The sequence below is a fragment of the Myxocyprinus asiaticus genome, chromosome 30, assembly GCF_019703515.2.
Source record: "Myxocyprinus asiaticus isolate MX2 ecotype Aquarium Trade chromosome 30, UBuf_Myxa_2, whole genome shotgun sequence".
In the NCBI taxonomy this organism is placed as follows: Eukaryota; Metazoa; Chordata; class Actinopteri; order Cypriniformes; family Catostomidae; genus Myxocyprinus; species Myxocyprinus asiaticus.
This window is the reverse complement of record NC_059373.1, coordinates 35,065,682-35,088,573: the sequence shown is the minus strand read 5'-3', so window position 1 is coordinate 35,088,573 and position 22,892 is coordinate 35,065,682. Positions and strand designations below refer to the sequence as shown.

General features: G+C 38.9%; 1 protein-coding gene across 7 annotated transcripts in view; it reads right to left on the bottom strand.

Annotated features, from left to right (window-relative positions):
* Nucleotides 1–18,883, bottom strand: part of LOC127421200 (unconventional myosin-Id-like) — a 96,538-nt gene extending 77,655 nt beyond the window's left edge. For 2 of the 7 annotated variants that reach the window (XR_007893953.1, XM_051664047.1), the window contains exons 1-12: nt 18,593–18,883; nt 13,204–13,412; nt 6,311–6,404; nt 4,900–5,065; nt 4,221–4,274; nt 3,307–3,429; nt 2,971–3,087; nt 2,659–2,865; nt 2,426–2,571; nt 2,163–2,277; nt 1,693–1,863; nt 71–141 (exon numbers count right to left, since the gene is read on the bottom strand). Coding sequence is in view for 5 of the 7 variants with exons in the window: in XM_051664047.1 (XP_051520007.1) it covers nt 71–141; nt 1,693–1,863; nt 2,163–2,277; nt 2,426–2,571; nt 2,659–2,865; nt 2,971–3,087; nt 3,307–3,429; nt 4,221–4,274; nt 4,900–5,065; nt 6,311–6,404; nt 13,204–13,412; nt 18,593–18,687 (1,568 nt within the window). In the remaining 2 variants the exon portion in view is untranslated. The remainder of the gene's footprint in view (nt 1–70; nt 142–1,692; nt 1,864–2,162; nt 2,278–2,425; nt 2,572–2,658; nt 2,866–2,970; nt 3,088–3,306; nt 3,430–4,220; nt 4,275–4,899; nt 5,066–6,310; nt 6,405–13,203; nt 13,413–18,592) is intronic. The other 5 variants (XR_007893954.1, XM_051664048.1, XM_051664045.1 and 2 more) reach the window with 5 other exon arrangements.
* Nucleotides 18,884–22,892: the final 4,009 nt, after the last annotated feature.

Sequence of the window (22,892 nt, the reverse complement as noted above, 5' to 3'; positions counted from 1 at the left end):
AATGGACAGTCTGTTGCACAGGATAATGTCACATAAAGGGTCACATTAAAAATCTCTTTCAAACACTCACGTAACATCTCCCGCGTAGTGTCGAATACGGAAGTCTCGGTTAAACTCCATGGTCTTGTCAGTAGGGAAAAGCTAAGAAAAAAGATAGTTCCAGTGGTCATGCCATCAACAGGTGTAATACAGTCCTTGTGTTTTTGTGTCTATGCACAGAGCTGTACACAAGTGCTTTAAAGTCAACATGAACTTCTGACTATACTGTACATTCCAGATCTTATTGTGAACGATTTATAAGAGGACATTATTCCAAATAAATTACGAATTAGACAAATGTTTGTCTTCGTAAACTTTCATCAAAATGTAATAACTTGCTCCACATCTAAAACAACTTTCATTATTGGTTAAAGTCACCAGCTCAAAGGGATAGTTTGCCCAAAAATGAAAATTCTCTCATCATTTACTCACCCTCATGCCATCCCAGATGTGTATGACTTTCTTTCTTTGGCAGAACACAAATTAAGATTTTTAGAAGAATATTTCAGCTCTGTAGGTCCATTCAATGCAAGTGAATGGTGACCAGAACTCAGAAAGTCCAAAAAGCACATAAAGGCAGCATAAAAGTAATCCATAAGACTCCAGTAGTTTAATCCATGTCTTCAGATGTGATATGATGAGGGTGAGAAACAGATCAATATTTAAGTCTATATTTAATTGAACGTGAAAGTGAAAGTCACTTCCACACCAGAATGTGAGTGAAAGTGTAGATTTACAGTAAAAATAAATATTAAATATTGATCTGTTTCTCACCCACACCTATTATATAGCTTCTGAAGATATAGATTTAACCACTGGAGTCTTATGGATTACTTTTATGCTGCCTTTATGTGCTATTTGGAGCTTCAAAGTTCTGGCCACCATTCACTTGCATTGTATGGACCTACAGAGCTGAAATATTCTACTAAAAACATTGGTTTGTGTTCAGCAGAAGGAAAAAAGTCACACATCTGGGATGGCATGAGGATGAGTAAATGATGAGAGAATTTACATTTTTGGTTTACTATCCCTTTAAGGTAAAAAAAAAAAAAAAAACACAAAAAAAAAAAACAATTACTGATCGAGTACATCCTACATTTTTTCTTACTGAATGTTTCACTCAGAAATACTCACATTACAGAAGTAAACAGGGCAAATCTTGTTTCATGTTGACTTTAAGAGATGGTACACCCAACGATAAAAATACTCACCCTCATGCTGTTATGAACCCAAATGACTTTATTTCTACTTGATCTTTCTAAAGACCACAAGAGGAGATGAATGTTAGTCCCAGTACCATTCACTTTCATTGCACATTTCTTTCCATACAACAGAAGTGAATAGTGACTGAGACTGTCATTTCCTAACATTATGCCAAACATCCTTTTGTTTTTGTGTCCCACAGAAAAACATAAAGTCACAAAACATCCCTTTAACTGTAAAATGTGTAAGAGTACTGCCCCCTTCTGACACTGCTGTCAAACTGCAGCAGTGCAGTACATGTTAAGCAACTACAAATCTAGATAGACGGAGGTGCAGTTTTGTCCCACAATTTATGAAAAGCCTAAAAAATGTACGCTTATGTGTTCTGATCAGAGAAATGCTGAGGCAGGAAAGAACGGATGATGGTTCGCATGAAGTGTGCATGCTTACCTTCCGGGAAGTGTAGTGAGGGTGCTGGCCTAGCTTTTTGTTCATGCTGTCCAGGCAGACTGTATCTGTGACTTTGCCCGCAGTGAGACAGGCCTCATCTAGAATGGAGATGATCCCCTTATGAGGCTGCTCCACCAAGTCCACTATGATCTGATTGTTAAAGTATTCAATCTGAAAGAAAGAATAGCACATCTTAAAGAAAGCACATTTGGATTCAGAAAGATCAATGTGCTTATACTATAACACAGGGAGTTCTTTTATAAAAGATAAAAAGGCACTCAATGCTGTGCTATATTGTGAATCCTTGTTGTGCATTATGCTTCACAACCCTTTTGACTGAGGCTAACATTCTGTCTAACATTTCCTTTTGTGTTCCATGAGGGTAAATATATGATGGCAGAATTTAGATTTTTGGGTGAACTATATTTTTAATTTTAGGTGTGTTTAATATATGTGTGAGTTCTGCTTACGTGTTGCCATGTGATTCCCTCTCTTTGGTACTCGTCCTGCTCCTGTCGTAGAATGAGCTCAATAAAGAGCTGTTGCAGCTTCTCATTGCAGTAGTTAATGCAGAACTGCTCAAAACTGCGGCCAAGAAATGGTGAAGACAAACATTATTTTGTGGAAATTTTTTTTGGAGTTGTGAAGTCAGACACAAAACCCAGAGACCTGCATAATTTCATAATAAAAACAATATTAATAAATACAGTTTGACAATACATAAATTAGTTACCTGTTATTGTCAAAGATCTCAAAGCCATAGATGTCCAGCACACCTATAACAGTGTTTTTGCCATGCAGGGCAGGGTTGTAGTCCTTCACTTCAATCACAGCATTGATACGACCCACTATCCAACCAAATAATCTCTCATACAATGCCTAACATAAAGATATAACTGAACATATAATACAAACATATAATAAAACATTTTTAATAAATAACAAAAATAGCAAAGGGCATAATACCTTGGCAAAAGCATCTTTTCCATAATTAGCTTCCTGCTCACTGTGTTCCTTTTCGATGACCTCACCACCCCCTGTAGCCACTGTGCGGTAAAGTAGTGCTTTTGTGGTATTCTCAGGCTCCGTGGAGGTCAGCTCAGACATGTGCTTCACTGTGTCCTCTCCAACCAGCACGACATGTTCACCATCACTAGTAAACTGAAGGCTACCCTAAACAGAATGTTTAACAGTGACAAATAACACTGTAAAACTTTTAATTACTGCTGCATCTAATTAGAAACTACAAACAGATAGAAAGGCGATAGAAAGACTGACCAAGTGCAAGATGGTACCAAGGATCTTGTAGATGGAGCTGATCTCTTCTGTAGTGAATCCAATCACTTTCAGTGCTGCCATCACGGCTTTGTGACATAAGGAGTCATTATTGGAGGCCTTTAATGACAATGGGGAATGATGGCGGGAGACAGAAAAGAGAAAGGAAATAAGGTGCGTTGTGGGGATATGTTGTATGGTGCATTTTGCTATCCAAGTCATGGGTATAGGGAGAATCTACATGGGTGAATCTCACAAAGAACATGTACGGGTCATATTTCAACTCAAAATAAAAATTTTATTATATTTTGCATAAAGACTGTTTTTAAGATGCTGTACCAAACTCATTAGATTTGGACATACGAGTGTGACAGAGGCTCCTTGACTGGTGTAAGTATATTTTGCCGGATCTCTCTGCAGACACAAGGACTTCAGCAAATCTTCAGACCCTCCCCGTAGTAACTGCATCAACACAACACATAATAAGCTTATCTATGTGTGTGTTAAACATTTAAAGGAATAATTCACCCAATAATGCAAATTCTCTCATCATTTACTCACCCTCATGCCATCCCAGATGTGTATGACTTTCTTCTGCTGAACACAGATGAAGATTTTAGAAGAATATTTAAGCTCTGTTGGTCCAAAAAAAAAAAAAAAAAAAAAAAAATCATATTGCTTCTGAGTGTCTTCAAAAGCAATATGATAGGTTTGGGTAGGGAAACAGATTAATATTTAAGTCCTTTTTTGCTATAAATTCTCCTCCCTGACCAGTAGGTGGCGATATGCAAAAATAATGTGAATCACAAAAAAACAAAAGAAGAAGAACTCTTAGTAAAGTGCACTTATGAGGGCTGTTTAAAAGTGGAAATTTATATTAAACTAGGATTTTTAAAATAGGATCAATTTCACACTCACACCTATCATATCACTTCTAAAGATATGGATTTAACCACTGGAGTTTTATGGATTACATTTATGTTGCCTTTATGTGCTTCAAAGATCTGGTCCCCATTCACTTGCATTGTGTATGGACCAACAGAGCTGAAATATTATTCTAATATTCTTCATTTGTGTTCTGCAGATGAAAGAAAGTCATACAAATCTGGGATGGCATGAGGGTGAGTAAATAATGAGAGAATTTTCATTTTTGAGTAAACTATCCCTTTAACAGCACTTTTTGTGGCATTTTAGGACTCCAAGAGTAATATGATAAATCCATAGGAATACCAATTCCTGACAGATGATCTCACCTGATAAAATGAGTGAAAATTCCTCTCTCCCTCCTGCTGTTGGACAACTCTTGACTGAGAAAGAGAAGGTATTACAGGTCACAAGCATTCTACTGTACCTGATAATGTGCTAAACTGAAATATAAAATGTAATGCAATGTAGTTATGAGTCCTTAAAAATGGTTTAAAGTGGTCTCTCAGCTTTTTTTAACCAGGAACAAATATGCCAATACTGTTTTTGTTGGGGTTTTTTTTACAAGAGTGCCGCGGATTCCCCAAACAACCAGACGCTCGCGAGTCGAGAGCAGCAGTCTCATTGGTCTGAGGAGGTAACCATGGCAACAGCAATCGGCCGCTCGCGTGCTTTCCGTTTGGTTCAGTACCGGACGGTGCGTTGCCAAAACACAGCGAATGACTAGCTTTATTTATCACTTTATTGTTGATTTAATTATTACAAGTACATCACAAAACTTTAGGCCTAGTATTTAGTTTAAAAGGCTTTTAAAATTTTGACAAAACTGCGAGGAGTGCCAACAGGGGCATAGATTACGGGGGGGGGGGGGTAATCACCCCTCAGTGTTCAAGTCAAATCTATGCCCTTGGGTGCCAAAAGATTAGGGTTGCGCGAGACGAAAATCCCGATGTCAGGTTCATTATTTATATTCATTCATTATACCCTTTTGTAAAACCGATTTCTCACTTTTTCCAGCAGGTAGTTGTTGATGTGTCCTCCAGTGGGGTCTCCGTTAAAGTTGAAGTTGATGTCCATGTATTTCCCGAAACGGCTGGAGTTATCATTGCGGTTAGTCTTTGCATTTCCAAAGGCCTCTAACACACAGTTGGACTTCAGAAGCACGTTCTTCACACTGTGGTAGGATACAAACAATGCAAAAAACAAAATGTTATTTATTTAGTAGTTTATTTAACAGGGACAATGGACAGTCGATGACTGGCCCAGAATTAGCTACAGAGCTAAATTTCATCTGTAGTCCCTGGGTAGAAAAAATTAATTACAAAAGCATCATTAAAACATTAGTCAATAGACAACAGACAAAAACATAACACCCAAAGTAAAAATACATTACTAATAACAATAATAAATAACATTAAGCTACTAAATTAAAAACTGCTCAAAGTTATGATTACAAATTACCAGATTACAAATTATTCAATGTTCGCAAATTTGGCTTGTCTTTAACCATATTTTCAGATGTAACTTAAATTGTGCAAGAGTAGGACATTGTCTTATGTTAGATGGTAACGTATTCCAAATATTGACAGTTCTTATAGAGAAAGCTGAACGACCAAAGTCTGAGGCTCTGTATTGCACTCACAATCTCCTCTTAAAGAGGCTCCAGTTTGTCTTGTGTTTTCCAAGTGCAAAGACACAAATTCTTTCAAAGGTGGTGGAGCAAGGTTGTTAATAATTGTATACATTAGGCAACAAATATTAAAATTAACAAATGTATCAAAATTTTGGCATGTACATAAATCACAGTATCGTCTGCATACATTTGAGTATGTACATCCGGACAGGCATGTGGAAGATTGTTCAAGTACAAACTGAAGAGTAGGGGCCCAATGAAAAGGGGTGTAGACCCCTGAATGAAACGAAATCATGCAATAAAAAACACCTGTGTACTTGTGAGTGAACATGTACTTTCAGATCTCAGTAATCAAGTAAGCTGCACATATTTCGCAAGACACTCAATTACAGTACTGTAGAAACTGGCATTATACCGCCTTCTAGCGGCAGTTAGAAGACTTTCAGCATTTTCACAAGTTTTCCTTTTGCTTCCCTGGAAAGTTTTACTTCCTCTTGGACGAGGTAACATGACGTGTATCCCTATCAGTGTTGCTATTAAATAACCTTTACAAAATAATCTGTTAATTGATAACTGTCAGAAGGAAACACTCATTCCGTGGGGCCTAAAAATGAAAATCGAACTGCTCTCTCCAAATATTAAATCGAACTGCTCTCTCCAAATATTGTCATGTAAATCAAGATAAGTGTCCATCCATAATATAGGATATTAAAAGCAATAATATGTATTTATATGCAATTAAATGCAAAAAAAAAATTTAAATAAAAATAAGTCCAGGAAACTGACCTCTCGACCTCTGCCCTCTGGTTGGGATTGGTGATAGCTGCAATGTACTGCATTATGTACTTGCTCGCCTCAGTCTTGCCTGCTCCACTCTCACCTGAAACACACAGAGATTTGTGTTAAACAGTCTCTAATCCACATGCTAAAGATTCTCAAAGATGTGCGTGATAACCAGAAATCATAATTTAAATATTAGATATTTTGGTGACACTTTTCAGTAAGGTTTTGTATGTTAATATCAGTTAACACAATAGTTTACATGAAGTAACAAAGAACAATAATATTTTAATAAATGAAAATTAAACAAGTTTTTTTTTTTTTTTTTTGTCATTAAAAATTTTTATTGATTCCACACTCAAATCAACACAAACAGCACATGAAAACACAGAATCAGCTTTCAACAAGATATACCCCACTCCCTCCCCTCCCTCCCCCCAACCCAACACACATCCCAGTGGTCAGACATGAATAATAACAGACACACATACAAGCAAACAGTCCAAAGAAAATACTCAGACATAAAAAAATAAATAAATAAAAAACACAAAAAAATGTCCAAAAAAAAGAAAAAGTGTTCCACACATCAATTAATTACATACACACCATTTAAACTGTCCCCTCCACTGTTCCTCCCTGGCAACCCTCCAAGAAGGCCAAATAAGTGCCCCACTTCTTCTCAAAGGCACCCAAGCTGCCCAGCCATCTATGCGACATCTTTTCAAAGGCCACCACTGTGCCCAATTCAGTGCACCACTCATGAAATGAGGGTGCACCAGCCGACTTCCATCCCCCAAGGATCACTTTTCTGCTGATCATCACACTGGTAAGGACCCAGTTTTTAATATGTTAACCCTCGCCCCATCACCCAAAATGCAAAGTCTGGGGCAAAATCTGAGTGCCCAGGATCTCACAGACATAACTCTGAACCCTCGACCAAAACTCTTGAATCTTGAATCTCAAAAATCTCAAAAAACGTGGGCTATGTCCCCATCCTCTGATTGGCATCGCCAACAGGTGGGTGTATCTTTAAGACCAAGCCTATGCAATCTAGAGGGAGTCCAATAAAAACGATGCAGAATCTTAAATTGAATGAGGCACATCCTAGCATCCCTAGACATAGACTTGACATTTTTTTAAAATCCTACCCCATTCTTCATCCTCCAGTACTAAATTCAAGTCTTTCTCCCATAACTTCTTGAGAGATGTCAAAACCCCATCCCCTAGTCTCTGAATTAGCCAGGAATAGTATGCTGAAGCTTCATAACCTTTTCTAAAAGCAGCAAGCACCATCTCAAGAGTGTCTGCAGCTTTAGGGGGCTGCGTACTACACCCAAAGATGGTACAAAGTAGATGGCGCAGCTGTAAGTACCTGAAGAATTGAGATCTGGGAATCCAAAACCGCTTTGTAATATTTTCAAAGGATCTCAATGCTCCATTTTCATACAGGTTACACAGCGTAGCAACTCCCTTCTCAACCCATTCTGTCCAGCAAAAAGGGGACTTGTTAATACACAATTTAGGGTTTAACCAAATACTTGCGGCAACGTTCAGGTAAATGTCCGAATTGAGCATGCGGGAAAACTTTGTCCACACTAACTGCATGTGTGAGATAATGGGATGTGTCTTTACTTCTCCGGGCAGCTTGGTAGAAAGACATTGCATTGGCAAGATAGGGGCAAGGACCTCCTGTTCAATAAAGAGCCAGGGAGGAGCTCTTTCAGGTGGAATGGACCAATGCGCCAAATGTCTGAGACCAACAGCATAATAGTAAAACAATATTTTGGGGAAACCTAACCCACCTTTGTCAATTGGCCTGTGTAACATTGCATTCGAGGGCGCTTACCATTCCAGATAAAATATTTAGCAATACTATCAAATTGTTTAAAATAAAAGAGGGAACTTCAATGGGAAGAGACTGTAATAGGTAGTTAAATTTTGGAATACAATTCATTTTTATAACATTAACCTTCCCAATCATAGATAAATGTAATGAAGCCCACCTTTCCACATCACTTGAAAACTTTTTTATTAAAGGGTCAAAATTAACTCTGACTAAATCACATAAATTTGCTGGGAATAAAATACCCAAATACTTAATGCCCTGTTTGGGCCACTGAAAGGCACCCGGCTGAAAAGCCGTTACCGGGCAGAACGCTGTCAGAGCCAGAGCTTTGGATTTAGACCAATTAACTCTGTATCCCGAAAATTTAGAGAAGGAATTGATCATTCTGTGGAGGCAAGGCATAGATCTAGTGGGGTCGGAGACGAATAATAAAATATTATCTGCGTAAAGCAAAAGCTTATGCGCCACACCTCCCGCCATCACCCCTGGAAAATCATCCTCCTTTCTTATCGCGGCTGCTAATGGTTCCAGGGCAAGACAGAACAATAATGGGGAAAAAGGGCAACACTGCCGGATGCCCCTATTCAGAGTAAAATAATCTGAAATTAATCCATTCGTATGTACCGCCGCTACAGGGTGTCTATAAAGTAACTTAATCCAACCAATAAATGTACTCCCGAACCCATACATTTCCAAAATCTTAAAAAGATAATCCCATTCTACCATATCAAATGCCTTTTCGCCGTCAAGTGATATGGCAGCGACCGGAGTCTGATCATTCGCTACTGACCACATGATATTGCTGAAACGCCTAATGTTGTCAGAAGAGCTACGGCCCCGAATAAACCCCACTTGATCTATATGTATAAGAGATGTCATAACTTTACTTAATCGGTTAGCCACAATTTTCGACAATATTTTTACGTCTAGCTGCATCAGGGAAATTGGACGGTAACTTTTACACTCACTTGGATCTTTGTCCTTTTTAAGAATCAGAATTATCCGGGCTTGTGTCATGGTTGGCGGGAGCTTTCCATTCTTAAATGATTCCGTATAAACTTCTAGTAAAAGTGGAGCCAATTCTGTAGCATAAGATCTAAAAAATTAAACGGCAAAACCATCCGGCCCCGGAGCCTTGCCTGTAGTAAAGCCTTGATTACCTCGCCAAGCTCCTCTAAGGTTATCTCAGAATCAAGAGAATTGTTTTGCTCAGTCGGCAATTTCATGAGTTGTAATGGTTCCACAAAATGTCTAATATCTTCATAAGTAGACGAAGACGTGGTACTATAGAGATCAAGATAGAACTCTTTAAAAGCATTATTAATATCAATGGCCGAGGTAAAAATTTCACCACCAGCAGATTTCACTGAGGGAATGGTAGAAAAAGACTCTCTCTGCTTTATATATCTAGCCAAAAAGCTTCCCTGCTTTGTCACCCGACTCAAAGTATGACTGTATTGCCCTGAATAACCAAAACTATACCTTCCGCGATAAAATAGTATTATATCTGTATTTCAAACGAGTCAATTCTCTGAGGCCATCAGACAACATTCGGCGCTTCAGCTCTGCCTCAGCACTTTTAATATTCCCTTCCAACTCCATGAGTTGACGTGCTTTGGATTTTTTGGTGAATGAGGCATACTGTATGATCCGACCCCTAATAACCACCTTAAGTGCCTCCCAAGCCACGCCCACAGAGGATACTGAGGACCAGTTGGTCTCCATATAAACATTGATTTCAGTCTTTAACATTTGTTGGAAATCAGGGATATTTTTGTTGCAAAAGGGATACATTAAAACACCAACTATATGATCTCTTTTTATCCGTATATGGCAACACCTCTAAACTCACCAGGGTGTGATCTGAGACTAAGATATTCCAATTGAGCAATCAACAACAGATGAAATGAGGGACTTAGATATATAAAAAAAATCTATTCTAGAATATATCTTATGGACTGATGAAAAAATGTATAGTCCCTACCAGATGGGTTCAAAAGTCACCAAATATCTGCAAGACCAAGATTTTTACACATCCTGTGAAGCGTCAGTGTTGCTCTAGGGGGCTTGCACACTTTTGCTTCACAATGATCAAGGACTGAGTCCATCAAAAGATTAAAGTCTCCTCCCAATATCATATCATGAGGGGTGCCAGCAGCTTGTAACATCCCTTCAAGATCTATAAAAAAGCCCTGATCATCAGCGTTAGGTGCATAAATATTATCCAAAATAAGACTTTTCCCCTGAATTTCTGCTAAAACAACAGTGACTCTTCCTAATTTATCTTTACTCTGATTGAGACATTTGAATTGTAGATGCTTACTTATCAATGTAATGACTCCCCTGCTCTTACTTGAGCCAGCGCTAAAGAAAATATGTCCACCCCATATCTTCCCAAATTTTTCAGCTTCCTGCTGGGAAAGTTGCATTTCTTGAAGAAACACTATATCATATTTCTTATGCTTAAGAAAAGAAATAACTTTCCTTCTTTTTATGGGGTGCCCCAACCCATTCACATTCCATGTGGAGAGAGACAATCCACTCATATTAACATTTGACATATTGGTATATAAAAAATAAATCGTGTCAAAAACAAGATTATACAGACCACATTCCCCATTAATGCAACAATCAAACCCCGAACTTCCCCCCGAACCAAACAAACAGAGAAAAGAAAAGCGTACGCATTAACCCCCGTGTACAACAGCGCCAACCGGCGTCCATCCCTCTAAACTCAAAAAGTCCATGTACACATACGAGAGCCCCCTTTGCTGTCGGATTATTCAAGTCCGGTGCCTCTGCACAAATTTTGTAAGACAAAATTAAATAACAGAAAATACTTTGTAAAACAGACCTCAGCCAATAGGCAGAATAAACACAAAGAACATGCAGATTCATTCACAGAACTGTCTCGAAGGTGTGTTCCTCTACAAAACAAATTCCAGCTGATATAAAGACATTCAGTTTGCTCAGACACACAAACAAGTGTTACAAATGTTCAGTGAGCCAGCTGTTATTAGTTCAGCAGATGACGTAATCATTCTAATGTCCCTTAAAAATATTCCACAAAAACAAACTCCAGCCAACAGGAGGCATAAGCACAAAGAATGAACAAATTCATCCACAACTGTCCCAAAGCAGTGTTATTCCACAAAACAAGCTACAGCCACTAGGCGGAACCAACACAGAAAGAAACAAAACAGGCATCCCGGGTTTCTCGAATGGTCAAGTGTGTATTGAGCGAGTAAAATTCACTCGGAGGCTGCATTAAAAAAAATACACCATGACTTACTCAGTCTGTCAACATTATAAAAGACATCCTTTGTGTAGGCATGAAGTTATTTTGCAGTCATTCTTTTTTTTTATTTTTTTATTTCAATTTGGAATGCCCAATTCCCAATGTGCTTTTTAATACATCGTGGTCATGTAGTGACTTGCCTCAGTCTGGGTGGCAGAGGACGAATCCCAGTTGCCTCTGCGTCTGAGACCGTCAACCCGCGCATCTTATCGCATGGCTTATTGAGCGCGTTGCCACGGAGACATAGCGTGTGTGGAGGCTTCACGCCATCCACCGCGGCAACCAAGCTCAACTCACCATGCGCCCCACTGAGAACGAACCACATTATAGCGACCATGAGGAGGTTACCCCATGTGACTCTACCCTTCCTAGCAACCGGGTCAATTTGGTTGCTTAGGAGACCTGGATGGAGTCACTCAGCACGACCTGGGATTCGAACTAGCGAACTCCAGAGGTGGTAGCCAGCGTATTTTACCACTGAGCTACCCAGGACCCCTGCAGTCATTCTTAGTATCCATTCTCAATCTGGCTGGGAACTTCAGTGTAAAAGCTATCATCCGTCCATGCTAAAGTTTCTTGAAGGAGTCATTCCACAAAACAAACTCCAGCCGCTAGGCTGAGCCAATGCAAAAAGAAACAAAAATGGCGCCCAGCTTCCTCAGACAGCCAGAGTAAGTACAGCGAGTTAATCCACTCTGGAGCTACATGAAAACCCCCAAATGGCTTACTCACCCATTGTTTTTATAAAAGACAGTGCTTGCTTGGGACACGTAAATGCCCTTCGACCATCCTTCATTTCTATTCTCAGTCTGGCCGGAAACATCAGTGCAAAAGCGATCTTCCATTGATGTAAGAGTTTCTTACGTTCCTTGAACCGATCGCATTTCTCTCTTGTCGAATTTGCAAAATCTGGGAACAAGAAAATATTGTGATTCTTCCAAGGAAGCCTTCCTTTGCTCCTCGCCTGGCGCAACACAAGATCTTTATCGGATGATCTCAGAAATTTGGCCAGAATTGATCGGGGCCTGCCTCCCTCAGCAGATCCACGAGCCGGGACTCTGTGAGCTCGCTCGATTTCCAGTTTATGGCCTATTATGTCGAGCAGACTCGGGAAGAGCTCATCCAGGAATTTCACCATATCTCTGCCCTCTTCATGCTCAGGAATTCCAAAAATCCGTATGTTATTCCTTTGGCTCATATTTTTGAGATATTCCAGTTTTCCCAAAATATATTCCAAGTCTGTTTTGGACACGGGCGAATTAGCGGATAATTCCCTTTCCGATGACTGCAAATAATTGATCCGTCTCTCAACTTCTGCCACTCTTGTGACCAGCCGTAATCAATCGACGTATTACAGCGAGATCCTCCAAGTCAGCAACAACCTTCGTCAGCATCACCGAGATGTTGGACAGTTGACGCTGAATTTCTTCTCCCAACGTGCCTTCCAAATCGAGTCCCCAGCTCGCAGTCCCATCAGAGGCCTCAGCTTGAGCACGTAAGTGTCTTTTAATGTCTCCAGAGTCTGAGGATTTTGACTTCTTTGCCATGTTTACCTCAAAGAGCAAATATGTAACTGGGTGTATCGAATCTCACCAGATTAAACATGAAAATAATTAAAAACTAGCAAGTGTGCAGATCCAGTCACTCACACATCTGCTTCTCGCATGGCGTCACGTGACCCTCGAAAATTAACCAAGGTAAAAAAAAAAATGACTGTGTCTAATGAAGTGAGTGGGGATGTTGTAGCTGCCATACCTGAAATGACAATGCATGTGTCTTTGGCTCGTCTCTTCATGGCTTTGTAAGCCGCATCTGCGACAGCATACAGGTGAGGAGGATTCTCGTACAGTTCTCTGCCCCTGTAGTCCTCAATGACCTCCTTCCCGTAGATATCCAACTGTCTGTACGGATTGACTGAGACCACCACTTCTCCAATAAATGTGTAGATACGACCCTTCTCAAACCTGAAAAAAACAAACAAGAAACTTATCGTGAACAAAATGCTTGACCAGGATGTACAGGCAGAAATGACAAGATTTATTGTTTTCATATGTCCTGTTTTGGTTAAATAGAAAATCATGCACTGTCAGATCAAAAGTTTAAGAAGTTACAGAGAGGAATATAACCTCTGAATGCACTGAATGCAAAAAAAAAAAAAAAAAAAAAAGACTAAAACCTGGACCACCACAGTGGCATTATGGCTGTTAATAGCATGTATACTTTCAATATTCAACAGCTCTGACATTCTTTAGTCTTTGAATATTTTGTTAAAATATAGCCATTCTCAAAGTCAGTACCATTATTTTTAAAGTACATTTTTTCGATATTCTTTGCAAATATTTACTGTAAAACCAGTCACTTAAAGGGTTAGTTCATCCAAAAATGAAAATCCCCTTATGATTTACATAACTTTAAGCCATCCCAGATGTGTATGCCTTTCCTTCTTCAGCAGAACCGAAATGAAGTTTTTTATAAGCAGATTTCAGCTCAGTTTGTCCATACAGTGCAAGTAAACGGGTGCCATCAGGCTGCTGGCTGTTTGATGGTCCAAAAGTCACATTTAGGCAGCATAAAAGTAATCCACATGACTCCAGTCGATCAATTAATGTCTTCTGAAGCAAACCGGTAGGTTGGTGTAAGAAACAAATGGATAACTAAAACTTTATTAACTTTAAAAAATCGCTTCCTGCCAGCAGGCGACGCATCAGTGACGTAAGCGCTATGGCACGTTCACACAAGAAGTCAGAAGCGCAAGCTTTGTATCCACCTTTTTCCTGACTTCTCCATGTGCGGCGCCACTGCGGCGAGAGACTTCCTCTCGGATGCTCCACACTTCCACTTAGTTGTTGTTATCAGCTAGACTAACGTTACTGGTGATGGCGAGCAGCTAAGGGTCTGGATAATTATGCACTGCTGTAAGGTGTTATAACAACTACAGGTGGCTTAAAAACTACTGTAAAATGAATGTCACAACAATAAGCCCCCCAAAAGCTGCCAATGCTGAAACATTCCAAGTCGAACCAGAGGTAATAATCAGAGGTTGCATTAAACTAATTCTCCATCACTTGCCTTTTTTTTAAAAAACATTGACAGATAATTCCAAATACTGTCCATCATTTTGGAAGATAACAAAGATGAAAAACATTTAAACCAAGGCTTTGTTTTATTAATCATCTTTACAAGGTTCGTATCTCATGTCGTGCTATGTGTATCTGAATGAGGGGGAGACCAAGTTGTTCTCAGCAGAGTGTGTGAGAAGGCGGCACTTGTTAATGCAAAAATAATGCAAAGGTACGTGCCTCAAATCTGAAGATTTTTAAATGGAACATTTTATGACCATACGTCCTCTTTTCACAGATGTTTCCTCTTTTTTTGAACCTTAAAAAGCGACCAGTCGGGATTTCTAGATTCCCTAAATGACAGCGATTTGGCTGTTTTCATATTGAACTGCTCAACAAAAAACGTAATTAAATCTAGCGCATCATATACAGTGCATCCGGAAAGTATTCACAGCGCTTCACTTTTTCCACATTTTGTTATGTTACAGCCTTATTCCAAAATTTATTAAATTCATTATTTTCTTCAAAATTCAACAAACAATACCCCATAATGACAACGTGAAAGAAGTTTGTTTGAAATCTTTGCAAATTTATTAAAAATCAAAAATGAAACAAATCATATGTACATAAGTATTCATAGCCTTTGCCATGACACTCAAAATTGAGCTCAGGTGCATCCTGTTTCCACTGATCATTCTTGAGATATTTCTACAACTTGATTGGAGTCCACCTGTGGTAAATTCAGTTGATTGGACATGATTTGGAAAGGCACACACCTGTCTATATAAGGTCCCACAGTTAACAGTGCATGTCAGAGCACAAACCAAGCCATGAAGTCCAAGGAATTGTCTGTAGACCTCCAAGACAGGATTGTATCGAGGTACAGATCTGGGGAAGGGTACAGAAAAATTTCTGCAGCATTGAAGGTCCCAATGAGCACAGTGGCCTCCATCATCCGTAAATGGAAGAAGTTTGGAACCACCAGGACTCTTCCTAGAGCTGGTCGCCCAGCCAAACTAAGCGATCGGCGGAGAAGGGCCTTAGTCAGGGAGGTGACCAAGAACCCGATGGTCAATCTGACAGAGCTCCAGCGTTTCTCTGTGGAGACAGGAGAAACTTCCAGAAGAACAACCATCTCTGCAGCACTCCACCAATCAGGCCCGTATGGTAGAGTGGCCAGACGGAAGCCACTCCTCTGTAAAAGGCACATGACAGCCCACCTGGAGTTTTCCAAAAGGCACCTGAAGGACTCTCAGACCATGAGAAACAAAGATTGAACTCTTTGGCCTGAATGGCAAGCATCATGTCTGGAGGAAACCAGGCACCGCTCATCACCTGGCCAATACCATCCCTACAGTGAAGCATGGTGGTGGCAGCATCATGCTGTGGGGATGTTTTTCAGAGGCAGGAACTGGGAGACTAGTCAGGATCAAGGGAAAGATGAATGCAGCAATGTACAGAGACATCCTTGATGAAAACCTGCTCCAAAGCGCTCTGGACCTCAGACTGGGGCGAAGGTTCATCTTCCAACAGGACAATGACCCTAAGCACACAGCCAAGAAAACAAGAGTGGCTACGGAACAACTCTGTGAATGTCCCTGAGTGGCCCATCCAGAGCCCAGACTTGAACCCGATTGAACATCTCTGGAGAGATCTGAAAATGGCTGTGCACTGACGCTCCCCATCCAACCTGATGGAGCTTGAGAGGTCCTGCAAAGAAGAATGGGAGAAACTGCCCAAAAATAGGTGTGCCAAGCTTGTAGCATCATACTCAAATAGACTTGAGGCTGTAATTTGTGCCAAAGGTGCTTCAACAAAGTATTGAGTAAAGGCTGTGAATACTTATGTACATGTGATTTTTTTTTTTTTTTTCGGTTTTTATTTTTAATAAATTTGCAAAGATTTCAAACAAACTTCTTTCACGTTGTCATTATGGGGTATTGTTTGTAGAATTTTGAGGAAAATAATTAATTTAATCCATTTTGGAATAAAGCTGTAACATAACAAAATGTGGAAAAAGTGAAGCGCTGTGAATACTTTCCGGATGCACTGTACGTAAATTCTCTCTCTCTGCGTGCTGTATGTCTGTCTCTCTCTCTCTCTCTCTCTCTCTTTCACACACACACATACAGGGCACATGCAGAGAGTGCTAGAGCCCAGTAACTTTACCATGTAAATGTGTGTGATTGTGTACTTATCTATTCAGGGATTGCTGTTGAAACCGAATGTCCACACACGGCCTTTAGTGAGAAAGGGATTTACGTTAAGTAAATACAGACTGTTCGCTCGTTTTTGACTGTTGTTAGTGATATTTCAGTGCTTGGTAATGGGAATAAGCTGCGAAGCGGAAGTCTGTAGCATCCGCATTGGAAGAACACACTAAGCATAATGGGTAATTTCGCTGCCTGTGAAAAAGGTGGATACAACAGAAGAATGAACGTCACGTGAGAGTTAGTTAATTTCTAACAGAAATACAGCGCTGGGCGGAAGCAACGATTAAAAGTTAAAACTTTGTAATTATTGATTTGTTTCTTACACCAACCTATCAATTTGCTCCAGAAGACATTAATTGATCGACTGGAGTCATGTGGATTACTTTTATGCTGCCTAAATATGACTTTTGGACCATCCATTAACAAATCAGTTTGTTAATGGACAAACTGACCTTAAATCTGCTTATAAAAATCTACATTTCGGAAGAAAGTCATACACATCTGGGATGGCTCAAAGGTAAGTAAATCATGAGAGAATTTTCATTTTTGAGTGAACTAACCCTTTAATGCAACATTTTTACATTTTTGTATTTATGAATTACAGTAGTTAAATAATTTTGCTGTAAATTTACAGATAGGTGTTACTGTGTGAACTCAGAGTTTCTATTAATAACCAAAGAAGATGCCTATATTCAGCAGGAAGTGATATGAGGCTGGGAAGTGAGAACAGGAAGTGCAGTGGGGCTCAAGTTGACTCACTTTCTGAATTTCTGACAACAAAAAATATAGCGTAATTGTAGTAAACGAAACGCTATCTCTTCCTGGCATACAGCGGAAAAACATGGACATCTTTCCATAGTTAAAAAGTTTTAGTCATTTTGGCCCTAATTCTAAACAAGCACATTATCATTAGAGTTTATACATAATCTTAATCTATAAGGCACACTAGATCTTATTTCTGAGGATTCAAATAAAACAGCAACATGCTCTTTAGCCAATAAGTAATAAGCATTAACTCAGTAGTATTTCAATAAATTCTAAAGAATTTACATTGATTCGCTGTGTAATTGTGCAGTGCAATCACTTGAGACCTTGTCACACCTCAGCTGATAAAAAGCATGATATTATTACAGGGAATTGTCAGAAATGTATGTTCTTTCTCTAAATGTTTCAGAGGTGTAACATGACCAACAACATAGGATGCAATGAAACTTTCAGTATTACAAACAGTTTCCTGCAAACACACTTTTAACGCCACATTAAAAAACAGACATGCAAAGGTCATCTGATTCCACTCAGTTTAAACATGAGGGTGAATTTGGAAGTAAATGCTGAAAGTAGAAGGAAAGGAGAACTAGAAACTTTTGATTTCATCATCAGCGCCACTAAGATTCTAATGGCTGGCCTTGATCAGCTGTTATAAGACATAAAAAGATGAATTTTGTCGTTTAAGTTGTCGCGAACAGCCACTAAATGTAATATCACAGCCATGAGCGGGAAAGTTCAATGTGATGTGACTCATTCTTCCCCCTCCACTTCTTTTTCTTCATCTGTCATTTTCTCATCATTCTTTCTGTTCTAGCAAGGAGGGAGTGGCAAAGTCAAAAAGTACTAAAACCACAAAATTAGGCTTTTAATATTCAGAATTTACAGTGAAACTTATATAACAGGCAAGTTCTGCAGACAAAAAAGGACTTTTCTACAGCCACAAAGCTCCCAAAATTAGTCTAAGCTAACACTTAACATAAGTATAACATGTTTTTTTAAGTAATTGAAAGCCATTATGTTTAAAGCTGTTAGCTTCTGAGTAATATATAATGCCTACTGAGTCTCTTTGCACACCCTGACTTAGTGTATGCTGTTCACTCTTACCTCAACTTCAAATTCTCCATAAACTGCTCCATAGTCACCTCATCTAGAAGAACAAAGTCAGACTTTCCGAACTCCAAGCCCTCCAGTTCCGCCATCCCTGTAGGTGTCTATCTGAAGGACAAACGGATGGAGAGAATAGTGGAGGGTGACGAGTAAGGCAGAGAAGCAGAGCAGTGGCTATCGTCTTCTCAAAGCCGGTAGAGGAGACAAGTTTGGAGTGGGTGTGGCCTGTGTCTTGATCTTTGGCTGATTTGAGGCTGTGCTAAATGAAGTCAGTGAAGACTGCGGTCTGCATTTCATCCTGTTTAGCACGTCAGCATTTGTGTGTGTTACTGTGCACATGTGGGTGTATATAGTGGGGAAGGAACTATCTTTAAACTCATGACATTGTAACATCTTCATGAGTTACCACAGGCCCTGGAAGCAGCCACAGCTAAACCTCAACCCCTGTCCTGATGAAATTTTGCTCTTTTGTTATTTATTTATTTATTTATTTATTTTTTGACCGATCCTTTCTTCTACACTGTTTTAGTGATCCTGTGGATCAGGTCCTGCAGGATGGAAATAAAATATAATCCCAAATAACAATGTGTCATGTTCTTACAACATAAATAGTGTATTAACATAAATAGTGTCGCTTTGGATAAAAGCGTCTGCCAAATGAATAAATGTAAATGTAAATGTAAATATTAAAGAAGCTTAAAAGAAATAGTTTACACACACACACACAAAAAAAGAAAATTCTTTCATAATTTACTCACTTGAATTTCCGTCTTCTGTGCACAAAAAAGGTGAGTTTTTGAAGAATATCCTGGCCTCTCTTTTCCATAAAAGAGTGAAAGTGATTGAGGACTGGGGTTGTCAATCTCCAGAGATGCAAAAAAGCACCTTAAAATGATTATAAAAGTGGTCAATATGACTTGTGAACTATATTTCAAGTCTTCTGGAATTATACAACACCTTTGTGTGAGGAATAGACTGACATTTGATTTATTATTCACTGATAATCCACCAGTGAGCTGTTAGCTGCTGCCACCGGATCACTGAGTCATTGAACTTGTGGACAAGTGCAGTCCGACTCATGAAGGAATCATTCAGACCAGATCAAAAATTCACCTTTTGTGTTCCCTGGAAGAAAGAGAGTCATATGTACAGTACATTTTGGAATTACATGAGGGTAAGTAAATAATGAGAGAATTTTTAATTTGGGGTAACTTCAAGGAATCATATACTAGACAAAAATATTTTCAGTATATAGCCAGACTGCTTTGTTTACTTCTACTTGTGGTTTTTGGATTCAGTGTAGACTTTCTACATTGAATAAATTATGTTTTTGTGCACCAAATGTTGAGGACTGTCATGCACAGCTCTGTGTCTTGCTTTTAACGGAAGAAATGAAATGTACTGTTGTCTAAGACTACATAGTATGTATAAAGCTTCTATGTGGAATGCTTCTGTATATCATGTGATACATGATTAAATGCATTTATAAAGAAAGTTCAAAATATGAAAGTTGTAAACAAAATTCATTTTAATAAGTTTAAGTACAGATTTGTAAGTAAAAGTTATTGAATTAATTTAAATGTTTAAGTTAAATTTAATCGCACACTTAAATCAATATTATGTCATGAAGTTAAGTAGATTTAATTTAATAACATTAAAATGTACTTCTATAACTGTGTGCAAAAACTTGCTAAATTAAAATTAAGCACATCTTAGACTACTAGTCTTTTTTTTTTTTTTTTTTTTTCAGTGTAGATAGTTATCTTATATGAGGATGAATGGCGTTTCCGTAAACCCACCCCCATCATCTAGTCCTTCAGTCATGGGGGAGTATGTGTCATAGGCATAGCTACTGTCAAAAGCTAGAACTTTCACATGGTCTGACATTGTGCTGCCCACACACACTAATCTGGGATCTCATTCTTGAAAAACCTACTCAAAACCATAAACAACAGGACCAAACAAGATACAATAAAGAATTTACATCATGACATTTATGGAGAAATAAGGGGGTAATAGGAGCAGTTTGTGATACAAATCAGCAATTGTGATACTATCAGTAGTATGAAATGATCCAAATAAACATGCTGTTCCTGCTTAATTACAGTATTACAAATTGCATGTTAATAAGACTATAAATTGGGTTTATTATACAGTATATTTTATTGGTCTACATTTGGCAACCATAGCTCCAACAGATGAATTTAAAGTATAAAAGTGTAAAAGTATAAAAAACAAGTAGGACATTTTTTTTAAGGGTAAAAAAGCAGGACATTCAAGAGCTGAATGTATGACTAACCAAACCAAGACAAAAAAACAAATATTTATTGCTCTAAAGTCAAAATATTATATTGTATGGCTGTGTGTGGCAAAAGGTCTGTTCAAAACTGCAGCTTGTTGTGGCCAAGAATAGCCCACTTAACCAGGATAAGCTGTCTAACTGAAATATAGTGATCAATTTCAGTTTGTTCCTATGTGCCATTTAGGGTTGGGTTTATTTGAGATAGATTATACCAATAACAGAGTGGTGTTTGGAAAAAATATTGAAATAATTTTACTGCAGTACTCTGCAAGCGATTGTACAGAAAACACTCAGAGACAACTCTAAGTACAGTAGTAATTTAGAAAATAAGTGCAAACTATTTCACAGACAATATTAAGAAGAATATACAGTTCTGCTCATGAATGTGTAGTTTAGGGAGAGTTCACCCAAAAAGTATAATTCTCTCATCATTTACTTAACCTCATGCTGTCTCAAACTCTAATGACTTTCTTTCTCCTGCAGAGCACAAACAAAGATATTTTGAAGAATGTATGATGTGTTTTTGTCCAATGTAAGACAATGGGGTCAAAAACTTGGACATAAAGGCAACATAAAAGTAATAAATACACAACTAGAGTGGTTCAGTCCATATCTTCTGAAGCAATATGATTGCTTTGGGTGGGAAACAGACCAAAATGTAAGTCCATATCCACTATTGAAGTATTTATCCCTTTTGATAGCCTCAAATAAAACTCATCTAATTGTAAGTGTAAGGACTGTGGGTGGTACGGGGGTGTGCCGTCTGGGTTTAAGACTATACGTCTGTTAACTCAGGAGTATCCCATTTTTACACAATCAAAAAATTACAGGTGATAAAAGGAAAAATACTTAAGATGATGCTAAGTAAAACCTTGGATTAGATCATGTTTATGCAATTAAAACAGTGTGGTAATCCAAGAATGAGTTGAGATGAGTCCAGTACAGACTTTTTACTCTCCCGCCATAATGTGACATGAGCTTTTATCAGAAAACACATTAAATAGAGATATGGTGGTGGAGACTTCAGCTGTGAGGTGTTTACTAGCTTGTACTTTTTTGGGTATTTTCAGTGCTTTGTATTGCAACACATAATGCAGTTGTGTTTTTATGATCTCTTGGATCGTAGTATTTCTCACTTTTAAGTTACTTTGAATAAAACTGTCATTCTGGCTTTACTGTGCCTCCCCTGACTATCTGTTTGTCTTGTCTGAGTGTTTTTTCCTGCGTTGCCTTGTATCTCACGCCCTCTTGTGTCTTGCAGGTGCAACGTGGAGAATGACAGATCGTTACCCGGCAACTTAACATCATCAGTGGCACCTGCTCACTATTTACCGTATTCCTACTGAAGTCCCGCTTGTGTTCTGTTCTATGCTAGTTTGTTTTGTTGAGTCTTGTGTGAGTCGTGTGATCTCCAGTTGATGTATTCCAGTCTGGTTTTGGTTGGTTTTTGAAGTTGATTATTCTGTTTTCTATTTTTCCCCCCGTGGGAGTTTTTGGTTTGTATTTTTTTATTTATTTTGTAATAAAGCCCTTTACTTGCCTTCCTGCATTTGGGTCCTATCCTTCAATCCGTGACATAACAAACTGACCCACATTGACCAAGCAGAGGCAAGGGGCATTTTTTTTATCCAGCTCCAGCCCGAAAGGAACAGATCTCTCAACATAGGCAATTCTACCACACCATGGCCAGCTTCCTGAATTGTTGTGGTTTTGGTGTCTACAATATGGAGCTGGTCAGTGAGCCTCATAGGTGGTGCTTTGATGAGACTTGGTTGAAACAGCTCTTCCTTTCGGGCTTGGACAATCCGCTTAGCACCAGATTTTTGTTTTACCCTTTTGGGATCTGGTGGAAGTTTAAGACTTGCTGCGGAGGTGGAATGCCAGATCTCAGAACCCCTCTCAGCCCATGCCCTATTCCCCCCGGGCACTTCTCGGGCTTCTCATCACCATAGGAGGAGGAAGTTCACAAGCCTATTCTGTCCTCTGTGGCTGTCG